Genomic DNA, 17,688 nt, shown 5'->3' with positions numbered 1-17,688 from the left:
AATCCATTAAAACTCACATGATGGGGAAACCAACTCCTGCAAGTTGTCCTCTGACCTCCACATATACACTGTGGTACATGAGAACATGCATACAAACAAACTTAAAATAATTAAACCAAAAAAAAATTAAGAAAAAGACCCAGAAATTACACAGTGCCATAAAGGAAAGCTAGGTGAGGAAAGAAAGCAAGGTGAGGAAGAACAGACGGGTTCCACCTGGTGCCTCTTTATCAATGCACCCACCAGGACCACACTGGCATGCCCATCTTCTTCTCTGGCATCACACTTACCCAAAGCCTAAAGAATAGGAGAGAAGACATTTCTTGCCCACCCATTCTAAGAAAAGACCTCACAGAAAAGGTTTGAGAACCAGGAAGGACATTTGGAGCAGTGGGTCTAACTCAAGTCATACAGGTACTCTTTCCAGTGTTTGTGGCACTCAGCACTAAGCCAAGGCAGTGAGTCCTGTCAGACACCACGATACAGTGGCAAATTACCACCAATAAGTACTGTGGCATTCAGGACAGAAGACTTCTCCAAGAACAGAAAGAGAGCAACAGCCACCTCTGCTAGGGGCTTCTTGGGGATAAAGAGCTTGGGCCTTGCTGGACACACCTCATAAATGCTGCCTCTTCAACACTAGAATCAAGCCTCACTAGCAGAGCATACTTTGGCACATCTGATCTGCTCCTCAAAGTCTGTAGGGAGCTCAGCCCAGGCATTTTCTAAATCTTATACCATTTCCTGGAATAAATACTTCTGACATTCTCATTTTACACTAGGAAGAAACCCAAGGAACACAGAAAGGTACAGAAAGTTGCCCAGAGCCACTCAGCACCCAGCTCTAAAGCCTGAAGCTATTAATACTATGATATGGCACCTAGCTAAACAACATAATCTACCAAGGCTCTGAATAGAAAGGAGGCATAGAAGAGTGGGAGAGTGGGCCAGAGCGTGAATGTGTCCTCATGACACAATGTGCTGCGCCAGACATTATCACTTCAAGCCTTTGGGCTACTTCAGCAAGCCCCAGTAAAATACATGTCCCTAGGACTCCTGCTCCTATGTACCGCCTTCGCCTTGAACTGGGGCTGGCCTATTAATTGCTTTAACCAACAAGCAGATGAAGTGCTATTCCTGTGTTACGCTAAACCCTAGGAAGGTCTAGCATCTCAGCATTTGCTGTCTGGAGAAATCTGGTACCCAGTTCGACTACCATGCTTTGAAGAGGCCTCAGCTGTCCACAGAAAGAGGACTGATGAGTACACACAGCAGTGATAATCAAGGCCCAGAGCAAAGGCACACTTAAGCATTCTCCCTGCAGGCTGCTGAAGTCATCTCAGCAGTCCCATTAATCTGACGTCAACCTGTTGAGCCTTGTCAACTTGTGGAATCATAAGCATAATTAAAAAAAAAAAGGCTGTTTTAAGTCAATAAGGCAAGGGAGTAGTATGTCACACAAAAAATAACCCAAATTGGCAAATTCATCCACCTTCTGGCTTCAGATAATTTAAGATAGGCATCTGGCTTTTTAATGCAAAAGAAAAAAAAAGCTGTCTGTCTTGTGACAGGCATCAGGGAAGAACGAGTTTTGTCCAGTAAGTCTGTGAAATGTCATATTACAAATTGGCCTTCTTAAGAAGCTTGTCAGAACATTTACCTTCATGCCACAAACTATACCTATTACCCAAGAAGTCAACCTCACAGATACCAGTTACAGCCCATGTCCTTACACACATATTTGAAGTATCGCCTAGATGCTTTCTCATCAATTCACATTTGTAAATATCTACCACGGGCCTAATACAAAAACACATAACACATGTAGTATGATTGTCCCTACCCATCAGAAGCTTCCAGAATTAAAGAAACAAACCTTAGTGGAAAGATATACCATGACAGACAACCACATGGCTTAAAAAATTTTTAAAAAAACTTAACCTAGCTTGGGGCTTCCTTTAGAAGTAACAACTGAATTAAGTCCCAACAGTTGAGGGTGAGTTAGCCAGAAGGGTACGGGTGGGATCAGCCAGAGTACTGAATCAAGAGGTAAGTATGGTGAGATGATGCTCCATCTAGGAGCTTGGACCATATTCAAAAGATACATTTGAATGGAGTAATGCCAAGGTCACATTCACATTCTGACTCAACAACTGCTGTGTGGAAAAAAGCAGGAAGGAGGGGTGGTAACTCAAAGCTCCAGAAGAAGATGAAAATAAAGACAAGGAACAGGGTTAGATTTAATGCTGGCCCTCTCTAAACTCTTCAGTCCTGTCTTCTATCTGCTACACAAGCTTGATTAATTGTTTAATTTTCCCAAACACTAGTTTCCTAATTGCAGAAGTGGTGAGGACACGCTCACCTTGCACACACCTGCTCCTTGTGGACAGATCAAGATACTGTATCACTGCCCTTCTAAGATGCATCCACTTAATTTAACATTTCTCAGACCAGGACACACTTTTGTCAAAGGGATGACTGGCTTGGCTGACACCACTTTTTCTTCTTTAGTGATATCTGATGCAGAACAGTTTAGATGATGTGTGGGGTAGACCTACACAGTACTGCCAGTGAAGTGCTAACTCCCAACTCCCTATAGCCTAGGCCTCTCAGCCCCAGGAAAGCATTCACCACACCTTGTCAATGGGAATGGCCTTAATGAAGGGTTCTCTGAGTGGAACTAAGTGAACCATCCTAGCTTGGCTGGCTAAAAGACTTTTCCTTTGGCATAGAAAAATAATGATAAATTCCCAACTACCTCCAACTTCAGGCCTTTCTTTGTATAGACATAGAGACATAAGCTAAATCAGAATGAACCCTAAACTCTAGCAGTGTTGAGCAGTATTTTTTTTCTTCAAGTCAACCTGAACCAGAACAGTCCTGCATACCCATCACAGGCCATTCCAGATCACCCATCTTCAACCCACACAAGACCCTACTGACTAGCCAGGCATAGAGCACATGGTTTTAATCCCAGAATTTGGGAGGCAGAGGTAAGTGGATCTCTGAGTTTAGGGCCAGCCTGGTCTATAGAGTGAGTTCCGAGACAACCAAGTGTAGGCTGTGTACAGAGAAATCCCATCTCCAACAGATGAATGAAAAGACATGTGAGAAACATTTGAAAATGACATCTGATAAGAGATTGATATTCAAAATTTATAGAAAACCAAAAAAAAATTAAAAAGCTCAAAAAAAAAAAAAAGGCCACAGAAAGACTAGAAAGGTAGTTCAGCTATTAAAAGAACTGGCTGCCCTTCCAGAAGACCCAGGTTCAATTCTCAGCACTCACATGGCAGCTCACAACCATCTCTAACTCTAGTTCCAGGGTATCTGATACCTCTGGTTTCTGTGGGCAGAAAGCACACATGTGGTGAACAGACATACCTGCAGGCAACAAAAAATGGACAGAGGCCTGAAGAGATGGTTCAGTGGTTAAAAGAGCACTTGCTGTTCTTAGAAAGTACTTGAATTCAGTCCCCAGTACCCCTGTCAGGCAACTCTTAACCACCTGTAACTCCACTCTAGAAGATTTTCATCCAAACACCTGCATTCATGCGACAGATACCTATACTTTAAAAACAACTTTTAAAAAAAAAAATAACCACAGGACTTAAATACACATTTTCCCATGAAGCCATGAACAGGCAGAAAGTAATGAAAAGGTGCTCATGCTCATCAATCTTGAAATCCAAATTATAATTAGCCATCACATCACTTCAGTCATAATGAAGGTTACTATCCAGCAAGCTATAAAGTGACAAATATTAGCAAGAATGTGGAGAAAATGAAAACTATGTTGGGATTTCAAAATCTAAAACATGGCATCATCATGATATGAAAGTTTGAGGGCTAATCAGAAATAGAATAACTATTATGATCCAGCAATTCTACTTCTTGAGTACATATCAAAATAAGCTGAAAGCTGAGTCTTGAGAAAAAGTCAGCCTGAGTCTGCCTCAAAATGCAAACAAAAAGGGGTGCTAGAGAGCTGGCTCAGCATCAAGAGCACTGGCTGCTCTTCCAGAGGAGCTGGGTTCAGTTCCCAGCGGGCACATGGAGGCTCAAACCATCTATAACTCCATCCTAGAAAATCCAATGCATGGGAATACAAAGGTCTTGATCCCTCCATCTGATTTAGGAAAATTCAGCTCCATACATACCCACAGAAAACCATCTGTGACTTATCAGGATCATCACCTTAATCAGATATAATCAATCATCTCTTGCTTGGGTCACCATCACAATTTCATAAGAGTCACCCAGCCCCCCGCTTCCTCCTGTTGTGGTATAAGCTATTTCCTCCTCTCAAAGGCACCTGTAGCTCTTGCTCTGCCTCCCTTCCAACTCATCATCTGTCTGTACCATTTCTCAAATTCATACTGGTATGACTCCGAAGAGTACTCCCCAGTAATCCTCCTATCTACAAAATTCTCCAGCAAGCAACATTTGCAATGTATTTGCTCAGGTTTTCTTCCCAACACATCTTTATTTACAATTTTCCCACTCCAGGTGATTACAGCACACATATATGTAGTTCCAGAAACATGGGAGGCAGGAGGAGCTCTTGAATTTACTAAATTCAAGAGAAGCCTTGATATGAGAACAAGGCCTTGTCACAAAACATAAAAACTCATTAAGCCTAAAAACATAACTGAAATTCTCCTATACCTATCTCTCCGTAGTGTTGCTTATGTCTTTGTCTATTGTTTCTCTCCACAATGACCTACCTGACTCTGTTGACAGCTCCTGATCTTACCTGTAATACTGTTGTCCTTGCCATTCTCATACAACAACATACTTGCTATCATCAAACTTGCCAGGCAGACTCCAGTGGCTTTCCATCCTTCTTCTAGCTGTCATTTGCTAAATGACTACTTTGGAAGTTCTCCCCCTCCACCACCTCTTTCCTATGAACAAGATACCCACCCCCAGCTCTCTGGATGGACCTCAGGCTTTCTAAATGGATGGCTTCAGTCTAGGGAGCTGTTTAGTTTCCTACTGTTTCAAGCTCTTAGCCCAGTCTTTGGCACACAGTTAGCCCTTGGTATTTTTCAAATGGGTAGACTTATCATATTCTCTGCAAGACGGACTTTGGAAAGTGTCAGAGATGTTAGGTCCGTTCCAACAAAGGTCTATACTTAGTCCCCAAAGGAGACTTGCTGCCCCTTTTGTCTGTTCCTCACTTTAGTGCTGTTTTCCAGGGCAACCTCCCTATAAGCTGTCTTATGCTTAGGTTGTCTTATGCTGGTTAATATATCAGGCAGATACTAGTTTTAGAAACAAGTTTTGACCTAAGCAGGTTTTCTTTTTGTTGGGGGAGGGGTTTGTAAGTTCCTCTCTATTTATTTTATTTCCCTTCTTAAAATAGAAAATTGTAAGAATATGACCCAGCTTCAGGGTTCTTAAACTGTGGGTCTCAACACCAATACGTGAGTGCAACAATACATGAAAGGCAACAATACAAGGTTTCTAATAACACAATGACCAAAACTTGAAAACCTGGAGTGGTTCTGTGTGTTTCTGGCAGTTCTTGCATATCTTGCACTGCACAACTGCACTGCAGTCTCAGATCTAAACATACAACATGCACATTCTTCACTGCACATGCAGTCTTGCAAAGTAGCACCCTTGAAACAGCTCAGCCCAGACTCAAGAGTACTGAGTACTCTGTTATGAACCCTGGTGCTTTTACGGTGCAGACAATGTTTTCAGTTTACAGAAACATACTGGTTTGGACTGTGCTGTATTAGAATGTTTGACTTAAAGTTGTTATCTGAGTTTCTGATTTCAGTTTCCCAAGAAACTGTTCAAGCAGTTTTAGCCTGACATTAAAATAGTATAGTATCCAACCATTCCTGAAATGTCGCTAAACATACTTCTGCCATTTTGCACTATGTATACAGAAAGTAGTTTTTGGTATTAGCAATTATAAATCAAAATATCAACTCTGAGAATGCCTAAGAGTCTTTTATATCACACAGCATCAACTACTCAGCTTATTCAATTCTTCATGTAAAAATGAACATATCCATCTCATTAGTATATAAATTCTCGTTTTCAATAAATGATAAAATATGTATCATACAACTGTTTTAAACTAAAATTTATTATCAGCAATAAATATTATATGCTTATATAGCCAAAATCACATTAAAAAATTGGTCAAGAATGGGAAAGTTGCCAGGTGTGGTAGCACACAAATTTAATTCCAGCACTCAGGAGACAAAACAGGCAGACCTCTGAGTTCAAGGGCAGCCTGGTCTAAATAAAGTGTGAGTTCCAATACAGCCAGAACTACACAGAGAAACTGTCTTTAAAAAAAAAAAAAATTATTTCAATCCTCATAGAGCTGATAAGATAGTTCATGGCTCAGTGGGCAGAGACAGTTCCACACAGGCCTGAGTTTGATTCTTAGTTCCCACAAGATGCCAGGAGTGAACTGACTCTCAAGAGTTGTCCTTGATTTCCACACCCACAGAGTACCTGTGACCTCTTGCTCTCTCCCCACACATACACAGATACATTAATAAGTAAAATTTAAGAAGCCCTGACATAAATGAATTCCTTAAGGAGAAGCTTAGACAAAATATTTCCTTGTCACTGGAGTCCCTGGTGGATTCTGCCAGAATACCTATCTATAAGAAGACACAGCTAGGACAAACAAGAAGCAAGTCAAGGGCAGTGACCACCCACCCACCAGACACCTTTTCTCTCCTCCTTCAGGATCCAGCACACATAGTGTTCATCAGGTGGTAAGGTGAATACTATAGTATATGCCAGGCACCATTCTCAGCTTTGGGGATAATGCACAGGCAAAGACAAAGTCTCCACCTTCTGGAAGTTAACTTTCTGTAGGCAGGCTCTAGTGGGATTCCAATTTTATTTTACTCAAGTATCTATCTCTCACCCATATAAGCCAGTAGGCAATAGTAAGCAGCACAAGAGAAGGCATATAACCTCGATGGTCCAATCAGGCTAACAAGGAATTCTCAAGATCCAAGTCTGAAGCACAGGTCCCTCCCTCCTGCTCCTCCCAGAAAACAGAGTTTTGATTCCCCCATGACCAGAGAATGCTCAAAAGCCAAATGCCAGAAGTTTCTCCAAGCAACTCAAATGAAATCTACTAGGTGAGAAGTTCCAAGAAATCAAGTGACTACAGAAATGGCCACAGAACAACGATCTCCTAGTATAATATTCCTTGTACCAAGTGCCACATGGTTTCTGAAAACTGTCCTTCTGAAGATGAAAATAGTCTTCAAGTTCTCCAGGAAGACAGAGGTGCTCAGTGTCAGCTCTGGAACCACTACTTGGCAAATTAGAAAGAAAAATCCCGAACTGATCTAGGTATAATTACCAATTTACTTACTTTCTTCATACCTGCTATTGGAGAGGGCTAAAAACTCAGCTCAGTTTCCATCAGCAAATTGTACTGCTACAGATGTTCTCTTTCTGATGCAAGTTATACAGATCTTAAGAGTGATATGTAGCTCACAGGACAAGTCCTGAAGTAGGCCTATTTCTGGGTTTATTGATGTAATTTAGCAACTTCAAGGGCTAAGACCCTCCATCTTCCTCTCTTGCCATCCTCAGGGTGAGCCTATCCTTTAATTACAAACTAGCCACCACATTCAGACCCAGTGAAGGCTTGTAGAAGAAACTGCACCCACAAGTCCTCAGCAAAGATCCTGCTAGGTAGAGGTAGTATTCCATGGAAGTAATTTTAAAACTCCTTGGCACTCACAGGCATACTCGATTAGGAGCATTAGCAGAGGTGCCCCTGCCTATAAATTGTCCTACAGAAAAAGGCAGGCAGAAAACAAAAGAAACCCTGGGGTTCTGCTAGCAAAGAAGAGGGCAGCAACCCAGAGATCAGCAGCACCACTTCCCACCATTTAATAGCCCTACCCAGTTCTCTGGGTGACGATGCTGATTTTGGTGAGAACATGACTCAATTTTTAGACCACAGGGCTTAGTCCAGATCTGTGTCATTTGCTAGGCCCCTCTTAGTCTATAAACAAATACTGAAAGTAATTACGTTACACTAGCAACATCTGGGTAAATTGTATGGTCAAGGCAGACACAGTATGTACCCCTTCCATGGATACCTACAAGACTCAAGATTGGGACAATAACACCAGGCTCTTCACTTGGCTCCACTAGTCAGAGCCAGGGACTGCCCAGGTGTGCCTCCCAGCTGTATAACAATGAATCTCCTTATAAAGTTTAAAGTTTATTTTCAACCACTTATTATATTAAAATCCTAAAATGAAAAAAATATATGTATGCAACGCATGCACATATGCATGTGCACACACACATACATACACACGAGATACATACGAAAAAAGTTCTTAATCTATAGCCCAGGCTGGCCTCAATCAAACTCACTGCAATCCTCCTGCCTCCTGGGTCTTGGGTTTATAGTCATGAACCACCATGTATAGCTCATCGATTAAAATAATGTTTAAAAGGCTGGAGACAGGGGGTGGGGGTGGCTCAGCTGATAAAGTGACCTGAAGTCTGTCCTTGGCACCTACATAAAAAGCCACGTGTCACACCACACCAGTAATCCCAGCACTTGGGAGGCAAAGAAAGGAGTGCCTTGAGGGGTCACTACTGGCCAGTTAGCCTAAATCCAAAGTATGAGCTCAAAGTTCAGTAAGAAACATGGTCTCAAAAAGGAAGAGGGCAGGAGAAGAAACCTGACATTCACCTCTGGCACATGTGCAGACACGCACAAACATACAAATAGTAAGCAAACAAATACAAAAATGCCTGAGAGAATTCCACTGGGAGGCTCAGGAAATGACTCAGTGAGTAAAGATAGCTTACTGCACAAGCATGAGAGCCTAAGTTCAAGTCCCCAGTACCCATAAAAAAAAAAAAAAAAAAAAAAATGTCCACTCATCTAGCTGTAACTCCAGCTTGGGGGAGATGGTCAAGAAGGGGACCACCTGGACATCCTGGTTGCCAGGGAAGATCGTCTGACGGATGTAAGGAACAGAGTAGAGAGCTTGACATGCTCTCCTAGCCTCCAAACATGCTCGTTATAACACATGTGCACATGCACTACATACAAAAGAGAATGCCACTGCCCATCTCTCGTCTGTATTCTTTCTCCAGAACACTTAAGAAATAAACTCAAAAACTAACATCAAACTACATTACATGAAAGTAATGCCCAAGCTCTGTTAATTCTTCCTTTATCTACAGTGCCTCCTCCTCTTTCTCATCTCTGCCACCCTTGACCTTTCCTCCCTGTGTCAGCATATCTTACCAAGATCTAGATAACAGTCCTACAAGGACTTCCTAAAACACATGCTAGATGTCCACACCTCTCAAAAACCTCAATGGTCCCCCCACTAAACCCAAAAGAGAAAATCCAAGTTCCTCACAAGGTAGTCATGACTCCATCCTGCACCCTTCTTTCCTTCTCAGCTGACCCTCTGAAGCATTCTCTGTTTCCTAAATGCCTTTTATCTGGACTGTCCAAGAACAATTTCTCTGTTATTAACATTTTGCCCAGAGACACACCCTTGGTGTGTCTTGGAAACAAGCCCTCCTTTAGTTCAATCTTTTCGCCATAGCCTCCCCAAGGACTCTAATTACAGGTGTGTGCCACCACAACTAACACCTACTACATAATCTTTTTTGTTTGTTTTTTGGTTTTTGGAGACAGGGTTTCTCTATGTAGCCTTGGCTCTCCTGGACTCAATTTGTAAACAAGGCTGGCCTTGAACTCACAGTGATCTGCTTGCCTCTGCCTCCCTGAGAGCTGGGATTAAACGGCCACCAAGCCCAACTTCAATACATAATCTTAGCTTTACTCAGAAGTGAAACTTATTTTGGCCACAATTGAAGTAAACTGTATGCCCAGGTATGATGGTGTACGCCTTTAATCTCAGCACTTGAAAGACAGGCAGGAGGATCTCTGTGAGATACAGGCCAGCCTCGTTTACTTAGGAGAGTTCCAGGACAGCCAGGGCTAGATAGAGAGATCTTGTTCAAAAAATAAATAAATAAGTAAAATACAGTCAACAAGATTACATCTCAAAACAACATATGGAAAATGTACTGCATATAACATCAATATAAACAACTGATACTAATTGCTATTTTGTATCATACTTCAGGGGCAAGCCTTTATATTGAGTACAAAGTGAAGAAATCATTTTACACATTTACCAAGGCCTATAATTAGTAAAACCCAACTAACTAGTAAATGATGTTATCTTGAATTCAGCCTAAATCCACATCCAAGGCAAATTTCATTGCAAAACTACAATGTCAAAATTTACCAACCATAGACCAGATAACCATAACATCTCAACTGGAGATGATCTGGACTACCAATGGACATCAGCAAAGTCCACGGATATTTTGGTTGAAGTAAATGGGCAGTTATGGTGGTGGGTACTGTTGACATCTAAAGATCACACAATACACAGGACAGCCCCTAAAACAGTAGTATGACTAAAAATATGCTAATCGTACTGGGGCTGAGAAATCCTATGTGAGAGGTGTCTCTAGTACTGGGCCAGAAAAATGACGACCAACAAACACTTCTCTCTGCCTTTAACCTTTCAGCTGCCTGTCTATCTTGTCTAAATGAATCCTCTGTCATCTTAAGGAAAACCTTCAGCTCTCTTTTCCTGCCCTCTCTGAACTCTCCGGCCCCAGAAAAATGTTCATGCTGCATAAGGAGATAGGAAGCACAACTGCTGAGTGAGAAAGCCAAGAAGCATAATCATGCATCCCCTCCAATGCAGCAGGTTCTGTTTATTCACCCAAAGAAAACTGAGTTTGCCAGCTACTACTGCAACTACTCACTACCATCTTTAAAGGCCTGCTTAGGAGTGACTCACAACAGCATCATCTCCAACATAGAGGCAATGCAGAGATGGAGGTTGCCTTTAGATTTAATAAGAAAAAACAATTGCTTGCCTCAACATCTTTTATCATCAGTAATCATATCGTTTACATTTTTATTTTTTAAAAATCCATACAATATGCTTTTTATCATAGACTTTCTCCTCCCCATCACTTAGATTTCTAATGCACGTTCAGGGCTGTGAACTTTAATGTCTGTTCTTAGCTGAACTTCATAATCATACAGTAAAGTGCAGAGAGCACATATCCAGACTCTGGACCACCAATCGCCCTCCTTGTGACCCAAAAAACAGATGGTTGGCTGTGAGTAAAAAGCCAAATACAAAATGAAAAGGCCACGTGGATTTTTTTTTAAAGGAAAAAATGCACTTACTCCTTCCTTAAAAAAAAAAAACACTATAGCTCCCTCTAGATACATTACAAAGTAGAAAGGAGGAACAAGACAGTAAGTATCAGGGAGGGAGATCCTTTCCCTTTCAGCAAAGGGTAGCCGCTGCCTAGTATGTCCTTCGGATGCTTCCAAACACTCAAGTACTAACAGCTGGGGGAAAAGGCTCTTTCTCAATCGCTCAGCAAGAGCAAACCAATTCCTGGAGTAGTGGATGCCACCGACTGCTTTATACCAGCCATCTCGACCAGGGTGTATGAATCTGTTTTTTTAAGTTACTACCACATATCCAAAGTCGATCATCTCCTAGAACACACCTGTGCACCACTGGTTCCGATCTTAGTCACGCTGAAGCCCCGACCTTGCATTAAACGTGGTCCCTTCGAGGTCTTCCATAGGACCTGAGCCCGGGCCATTCCCATTCCAGGACTGCAACAGCCCGAGTGGGGGCACTGTCACAAGCTCCAGGCCTGAGAAACGGCAGTACAATCGGTCTCTCAGGCAGATTCTAGATCTTCACCGAGCCACTGAAAGGCCACAAGGGGGATGTCGCCCCAGTTTCATACTTGCAAGAACCATCTGAGCACATACTGAACAGTGAAGCCGGATAGCAGCACCAGGCCGGTGCCCAGGCAGGCTCACAGCAGACAGGCGCCAAGCACCCAGACTAGGGGTGGGCGGCACAGGGCTATGGCCTGGGGCGCAGGCGGACTTCGCTGCAACCAGCCTGAAGCACGTGCCCGGGCTCGCCGGTGTCCCGAAGCCGAAGACAAAGTCGGCTCGTGCCCGTTCTGCAGCTCCAGAGCCCGGCACCGGCGTCTGGACAAGGCGGGCAAGACTTGAGCACCGCCGCCAGCCAACTCCAGAGCCCACCCAGATGCGGGCTCTGCCGCCCACGACTCCTGCGTGCACTCACCATTGTGGTTGACCCAGGTTGGCTTCAAGAGCTTCATTGTTCGGCCGCTGCCGGGCTGAAGCCAGAGCCGTGTCCCTCAGCGCGCCTGGGCCATGGAGCTGCTGCAGCTTCCTCCCGCGCCTCTCGCCCTCCGGCCGCCGCCCACCCTTGCCCTCAGCGCCGCCGCGCCATCGCCAGCCCGCGCCCCCAGCCGCCGCCACAGCCGCCTCCTGCGCTCGGCCGCCGCCGCCGCCGCCACAGCCGCATCCCCTGCGCCGCTCCTCCTCCGGCGGCTCCGGGGCAACGCCGGAAGTCACGGCGCGCACCTGCCAAATCGCCCCGGCGGGAAACCGCTCCCTACGCGGACGGGGCCGCCTCGGCTCTTTGGCAGGCGGGGAGAACGCAAGGCTTACTCCGCTTTGTGTCTGGCATGGGCACGGTCGCTGGCGAGGCTCGTTGTGTGCAAGCTGGCAGAGCCTCCAGATCCCGCCCAGCGATGCAGGGTCAGGGTGGTGTCCAGGTCTCTAGCTCTGCCTCCGCGGCTCCGAGCTCCAGCTTAGTAACTTTCTTCCGTCTCCCATCAACACGCGCTGTTGGGCATCTCGTGAGCGCCAGCCGGGCCGGAGCCAGCCTGCGTCTAGCTGCAGACAGCAGCGGCCCTGGGCTCGATTGGATGCAGAAAAGAGCTAGCCTGGTGGAGAGGGACAGGGGGCCAGACAGGCGCGTTTATTGGAAGAGCGGGGCGTTTGCATAGGCGTGAACACATCAGCCAAGCGGAGCAAAGAGCAGCCACCATGGCACAGGCGACACTTAAGAACGGACCGCAGCACCAATAGAAGGCGGAACGCCTGCTGCAGGGTGCAGCGAAGCGAGCCGCGCTTGCCCGGGGCGGGGCTGCGTCGGGGGCGGAGCCAGAGGCGGGCCCGCCTCTCCGAATCCCGGACCGGGGAGTTCCGGGCGGCGGCCTGCTGTACCCTACCCGGTACCGCGGGCCGGACCGCTGAGGCGCGCGCTCCCGGAAGCTGCCCGCCTGCAGGTGGCCTGAAAAGCTATGGCTGCCGCTGTGCTGCTGTGTTCTGCGCGGGCTCTGCGGAATCGGAGTTGGTGAGTGCAGCCGCGGGCGGTGGAGTGCCCAGGGCGCGTGCGCGGGCTCTGCACTGGCGCTGCTCTGGTGCTCTGAGATTATTGATCGTCTGTTTCGGAAGAGGATCCGGGCTGGAAATGTACTCGGCTGACAAACTACTTGCCTAACGAGTGTGAGGCTAAAGGCTCTAGCCTAGCAACACAAAAAATTGGGCGTGGTGGCACACGCCTGCAGCCCCAACACCAGGGAGATAGAGACTAGATCAGAAATTCAAGGTCATCAGCAGCTGCATACCACGTGTAAAACTCGGCCTGTATTACACCCTATCTTTAAATAAAAAATCCTTCTGGAGCAAGTAGAGGCTCTGCCCAAGCGAGAAACGGAGTTGAAAAATCGTCATTTTGATCTTGCTGGCTTAATACAAGTGAACAAGGAATGGTGGCTCAGCCCAGGCAAGAGAATTGCCTCAAGTTTCAGGATAGAATAAATTACTGAGACTTTTTTTCTGAAAAATACTTACAAACGTCCTCCAGGTTTGGGGGAGCCCTGTAGTTATGTGTATGTGCCTTCTTTTTCCCCAATCAGATCTTTATACCTACCCTCTCTCCTTCAGGATACCTGGAACCTGCCAGACACAGATCAGACACACCCACCAGAGAGCTTCATTGCTGTCCTTCTGGGAGCTCATCCCCATGAGGTAAAATTGAACATGACCCCAAGTTCGGAGGGTGTGAGGAACACATTATGCATATAACCAAAACAAAGCAAGACTGCCCAACTTTTAAGATTTTATGTGTGTGTGTGTGTGTGTGTATGCCTGTCATATGTATACATACATGTTCTCAGGTGCCCTCAGAGGCCAGTCGGGCTACAGATGCCCTAGAGTTACAGGCATTTGTGAGCCCGTGATATGAGTGCTGGGAACCAAACTCCAGTCTTCAAGAGGAGAAAGCACTCTTAACTGCTGAGCTATCTCTCCAGCCCCGGATTTGCTTATTCCTAATGGAGAAATTATTCCTGAGAGGTTTGTTCCTAAAAGTAAACCAGATAATTGCCAAAGCATTACGATATGAATTTTTTTTTAATGTGTTGTGTCTGCATGTATGAGTGTGAATTGCATGCTTGTGGCCTCAAAGGCCAGAAGACAGTGCCAGATCCCTCGGAACTAGAATTAATGATGGTTACAAGCCACCATGTGAGTACTGGAAACCAAACCCAGGTCCTCTGCAAGAGCCACAAGTGTTCTTAACCACCGGGCCATCTCAACACCCCAAAAATTGTTAACAAATTCTAAGAAAGAAATAAAGACATGTCCAGTCACTTTCACCGTCCTGTCTCTTTCAGTCTTAAAGCGTTTTGTAAATCACAAATTCATTAAAAATGTGAATGAGCTTTTATTTGAGTAAGTTCACTTCTCGGGGCAGTCTCAATGAATCGCTGAATCACAAACTGACACTCCCAACCCAAGAATGTAGTTAGGTTTATTGAGTCCTTGCCTAGCACGTACAAAGCCTTTCTTAAATTTAACCCCTAGCACCATACTACCAGGAATGGTTTAAAAAAAAAAAATTACTACACTAGCAGTCAGGAGGTAGAAGCAGTGGGATCAGAGTTCAAGAACATCCTTGACTGCATAGCTAGTTCAAGGCACGCCAGGGCTATGTGAGAATCTGTCCTAAAAAAATAAATAAATAAATAAATTAGGCATTGGTGGCACACCCCTTTAATCTTAGCACTTGGGAGGCAGAGACAGGCAGATCTCTTGAGTTCAAGGCCAGCCTGGTCTACAGAGTAAGTTCTAAGACAGCCAAGGCTACCCAGAGAAACCCTGTCTCAAAAAAAAAAAAAAAACAACAAAAAAAAAAAAAACGACAAAATTAACACTTCCTCTTGGTAAATCCGTGTATCTCTGTGCTGCTTCCTGGAGTTCATAGGACCCATACAGTCCTCATGAACACAGTAGACTAAACTAATGGAGTCAGGACTGTGAACAACTCTCTCTTGTAGCATATGATACAAGTGTGAGGCACTTCATTGAGCATCATATCTGAGATTAAAGTAGAATCATTGAATGTTTCTATCCACTAGAGCAGAACCTCAACGAAAGAAGAAGAGGGTAGACCCTAGAAAGGAACAAGCAGCAAAGGAACGATTGAGAAGGAGGATCCGAAAACTGGAAAAAGCCACCCAAGAACTAGTTCCTATTGAAGATTTTATTACACCCTTGAGGTTCTTGGATAAATCAAGGTAAGGGTTCTCCTCTGGGAGATAATCCTTAATGCAAAAAAAAAAAAAAAAAAAAAAAAAAATCACTCAGGTAGTTCTAACTAATGTCTGTGATGGAAACAGGTGAGTAGGGTTGACTTGGCCCTGGTCTGAGTTCTTTTCATTTTGATTGTGCTTTTGGAAATTTGGAAAAAAACAGCTCAGCTTCCTCCGAGGTTCATGTTCATTTCCATCAATGTTGGCCATGAGGACATAGGCCTTGGCTTTGTAGCCTTCCCCCCCCCCCCCCATTACCACAGTGGAAAATTTTCAGCCTCTTCTACAGATCTTCAGTTACTGTGTGTTGCAGCTGTATGGTATGTAAGATTAGCAGCTTGTGGTTTCTTGAAAAAGCACACAGTTTATAAAGCCTTGCAAGTTAGGAAGCGTCGGTGTTTTTGTGGTGTTCTAGGACTAAATAAGCTCTTGTCTCTAGGATTTTGTTCTTTGTTTCACTTTTCTTCTGTACACCCTCTCACCAAAATGAGGGTTTTGGGGGCAGAAACAATATAGTTCTCCCTAAGCATGCTCCTTCTGCTGGGGAACAGCAACTGCTGCCATGTTCTATGCTGTATTTTTTTTTATGTGTAATTGTGTGTGTTGCCGTACGTTCATGTGACTGCAGGTGCCCTAGAGGCCAGAAGAGAGCAGCATATCCTATAGAGCTGGAGTTACAAGCAGTTGTAAGCCACGTAATTCCAGTGCTGCAAAAAGAATTCTAAGAACAGTAAATAGTCTTAACCTCTGGGTCTTCTCTCCGGCACTGACATTACATTCTTAGTTTACCCCCAAATTTACTATTTTCCTGAGCCCTGGTTATACCTGGCAGTGCCTTCCAGTAGGGCCCTTAAGTCATGTGCTGTCTCAAGGTTACCTCAGCAGCAGGGTCAGTAATCTGCAGCCTCACACATTTGGACTTGTGTGTTCACAGACAGCGACCTCAGGAGGAGCATTCTCCTGAGGAGAGTGAGCGGAGAGCTCTTCTGCTGAAGAGGTGGGCACTATATAAGCAACAGGAGCATGAACTGGAGAAGGACGCCATCAAAGCCATGCTGGAAGCCCAGCAGGAAGCCCTGGAGGAGCTGAAGCTTGAGTCTGCAGAGCTCTATGCTGAAGCCATAAAGCGTGACCCCAGCCTGTTCCCCTTTGAGAAAGAAGGGCCACATTACACGCCACCTATCTCTAACTACCAGGCCCCTGAAGGCAAGTACAATGACATCACCAAGGTGTACACACAAACAGAATTCAAAAAATAAAACTGAACACTGCTGTCCTCAGAACATGCTGGCTCCAGGAATCAAGATGAGCAATCTGAACTCTGCTTTCCCCAGATGAGACATCTTGGTAACAAATAAAGTATAATCAGAAGCATCTCTGTCGTTTATTTCAATCAAAAGAAATTCACGTCAGTTTGGCTGTCCTTTTCAGTTGCTGGTAAAACAATGACAAAAAGAGAACATTGGCCCTCCGGTGGGGAAAATATCGCTTTAAAATGAAGATTTTAGTTGTGTTCTGAACTATTTGCAGAAAACACAAAATAACCCAAAGAACTGAAAGTGAAAATTACACAGGATTTTGCCAGTTGGGCCAGTGTGGCAGAAGAAACTGAACCTTTGCTGGGGTCAGCTGCAAAATTCCCCTTTGAGTTTCAAGGTAAGGAGTAGAACAATTGGCGGAAGCTGCTCTGGCCTCCAGGAAAGAGTAGGACCTATTCCAGACTTGCATTCAGTACGGTTAATCGGAGATGATTTATGTAATTCCAGCACTTGGAAGACTGAAGCAGAAAGAACTCTAGAGGTTTAAAGCTAACCTAAGGTACAGTTTGAGACGCTGTCTGCAAAACAAAAAACAAAACTCTTGAGGTAGTGAATGTAGTTTTCTGTTCCAGCTGCCATAACAAAATACCATAGAGTGGGCAGCTTACGCAACAAAACATTTTCTAGAACATGTGCCTCAGAAGTGGAATCACTGTTGTTCTCTGCCTGGCCTAATTTCTCCAAGCATATTGCCTCTTAATATGTTTAGAAGTTTAGAAGACTGCCCCCAAAGTGGGTTCAAATGATCCTTCAGCCTCAGCCTCCCAAGTAACTGGCTACTGGTGTGTGCCAACATGTCCATACTGCTAGACTTTTCTTTCCCCTTCTCTGGGGTGGCTCAGGGTTGAGA

General features: G+C 44.7%; 2 protein-coding genes across 4 annotated transcripts in view; one reads left to right on the top strand and one right to left on the bottom strand.

Moving 5' to 3' along the window:
• Positions 1–12,927, bottom strand: part of LOC110553324 (protein HIRA) — a 77,822-nt gene extending 64,895 nt beyond the window's left edge. For all 3 annotated transcript variants that reach the window (XM_060370051.1, XM_021645175.2, XM_021645174.2), the window contains exon 1: positions 12,195–12,927. Coding sequence is in view for 1 of the 3 variants with exons in the window: in XM_021645174.2 (XP_021500849.1) it covers positions 12,195–12,231 (37 nt within the window). In the remaining 2 variants the exon portion in view is untranslated. The remainder of the gene's footprint in view (positions 1–12,194) is intronic.
• Positions 12,928–13,082: 155 nt separating this feature from the next.
• On the top strand, positions 13,083–16,893 carry Mrpl40 (mitochondrial ribosomal protein L40). The gene is made up of 4 exons (XM_021645179.2): positions 13,083–13,277; positions 13,871–13,954; positions 15,346–15,504; positions 16,454–16,893. The coding sequence occupies exons 1-4, from the start codon at positions 13,225–13,227 to the stop codon at positions 16,776–16,778; spliced, it is 621 nt and encodes a 206-aa protein (XP_021500854.1). The 5' UTR covers positions 13,083–13,224; the 3' UTR covers positions 16,779–16,893.
• Positions 16,894–17,688: the final 795 nt, after the last annotated feature.

Source organism: Meriones unguiculatus, chromosome 17 (genome assembly GCF_030254825.1).
Source record: "Meriones unguiculatus strain TT.TT164.6M chromosome 17, Bangor_MerUng_6.1, whole genome shotgun sequence".
In the NCBI taxonomy this organism is placed as follows: domain Eukaryota; kingdom Metazoa; phylum Chordata; class Mammalia; order Rodentia; family Muridae; genus Meriones; species Meriones unguiculatus.
This window is presented reverse-complemented; position numbering and strand designations above follow the sequence as displayed.

Excerpts from the sequence above, each read along its gene's own strand:
- Mrpl40 (XM_021645179.2), top strand. The coding sequence starts at position 13,225 with ATGGCTGCCGCTGTGCTGCTGTGTTCTGCGCGGGCTCTGCGGAATCGG. Across the intron at positions 13,955-15,345 it reads TGGGAGCTCATCCCCATGAG|AGCAGAACCTCAACGAAAGA; the intron begins GTAAAATTGAAC and ends TCTATCCACTAG. Across the intron at positions 15,505-16,453 it reads AGGTTCTTGGATAAATCAAG|ACAGCGACCTCAGGAGGAGC; the intron begins GTAAGGGTTCTC and ends GTGTGTTCACAG.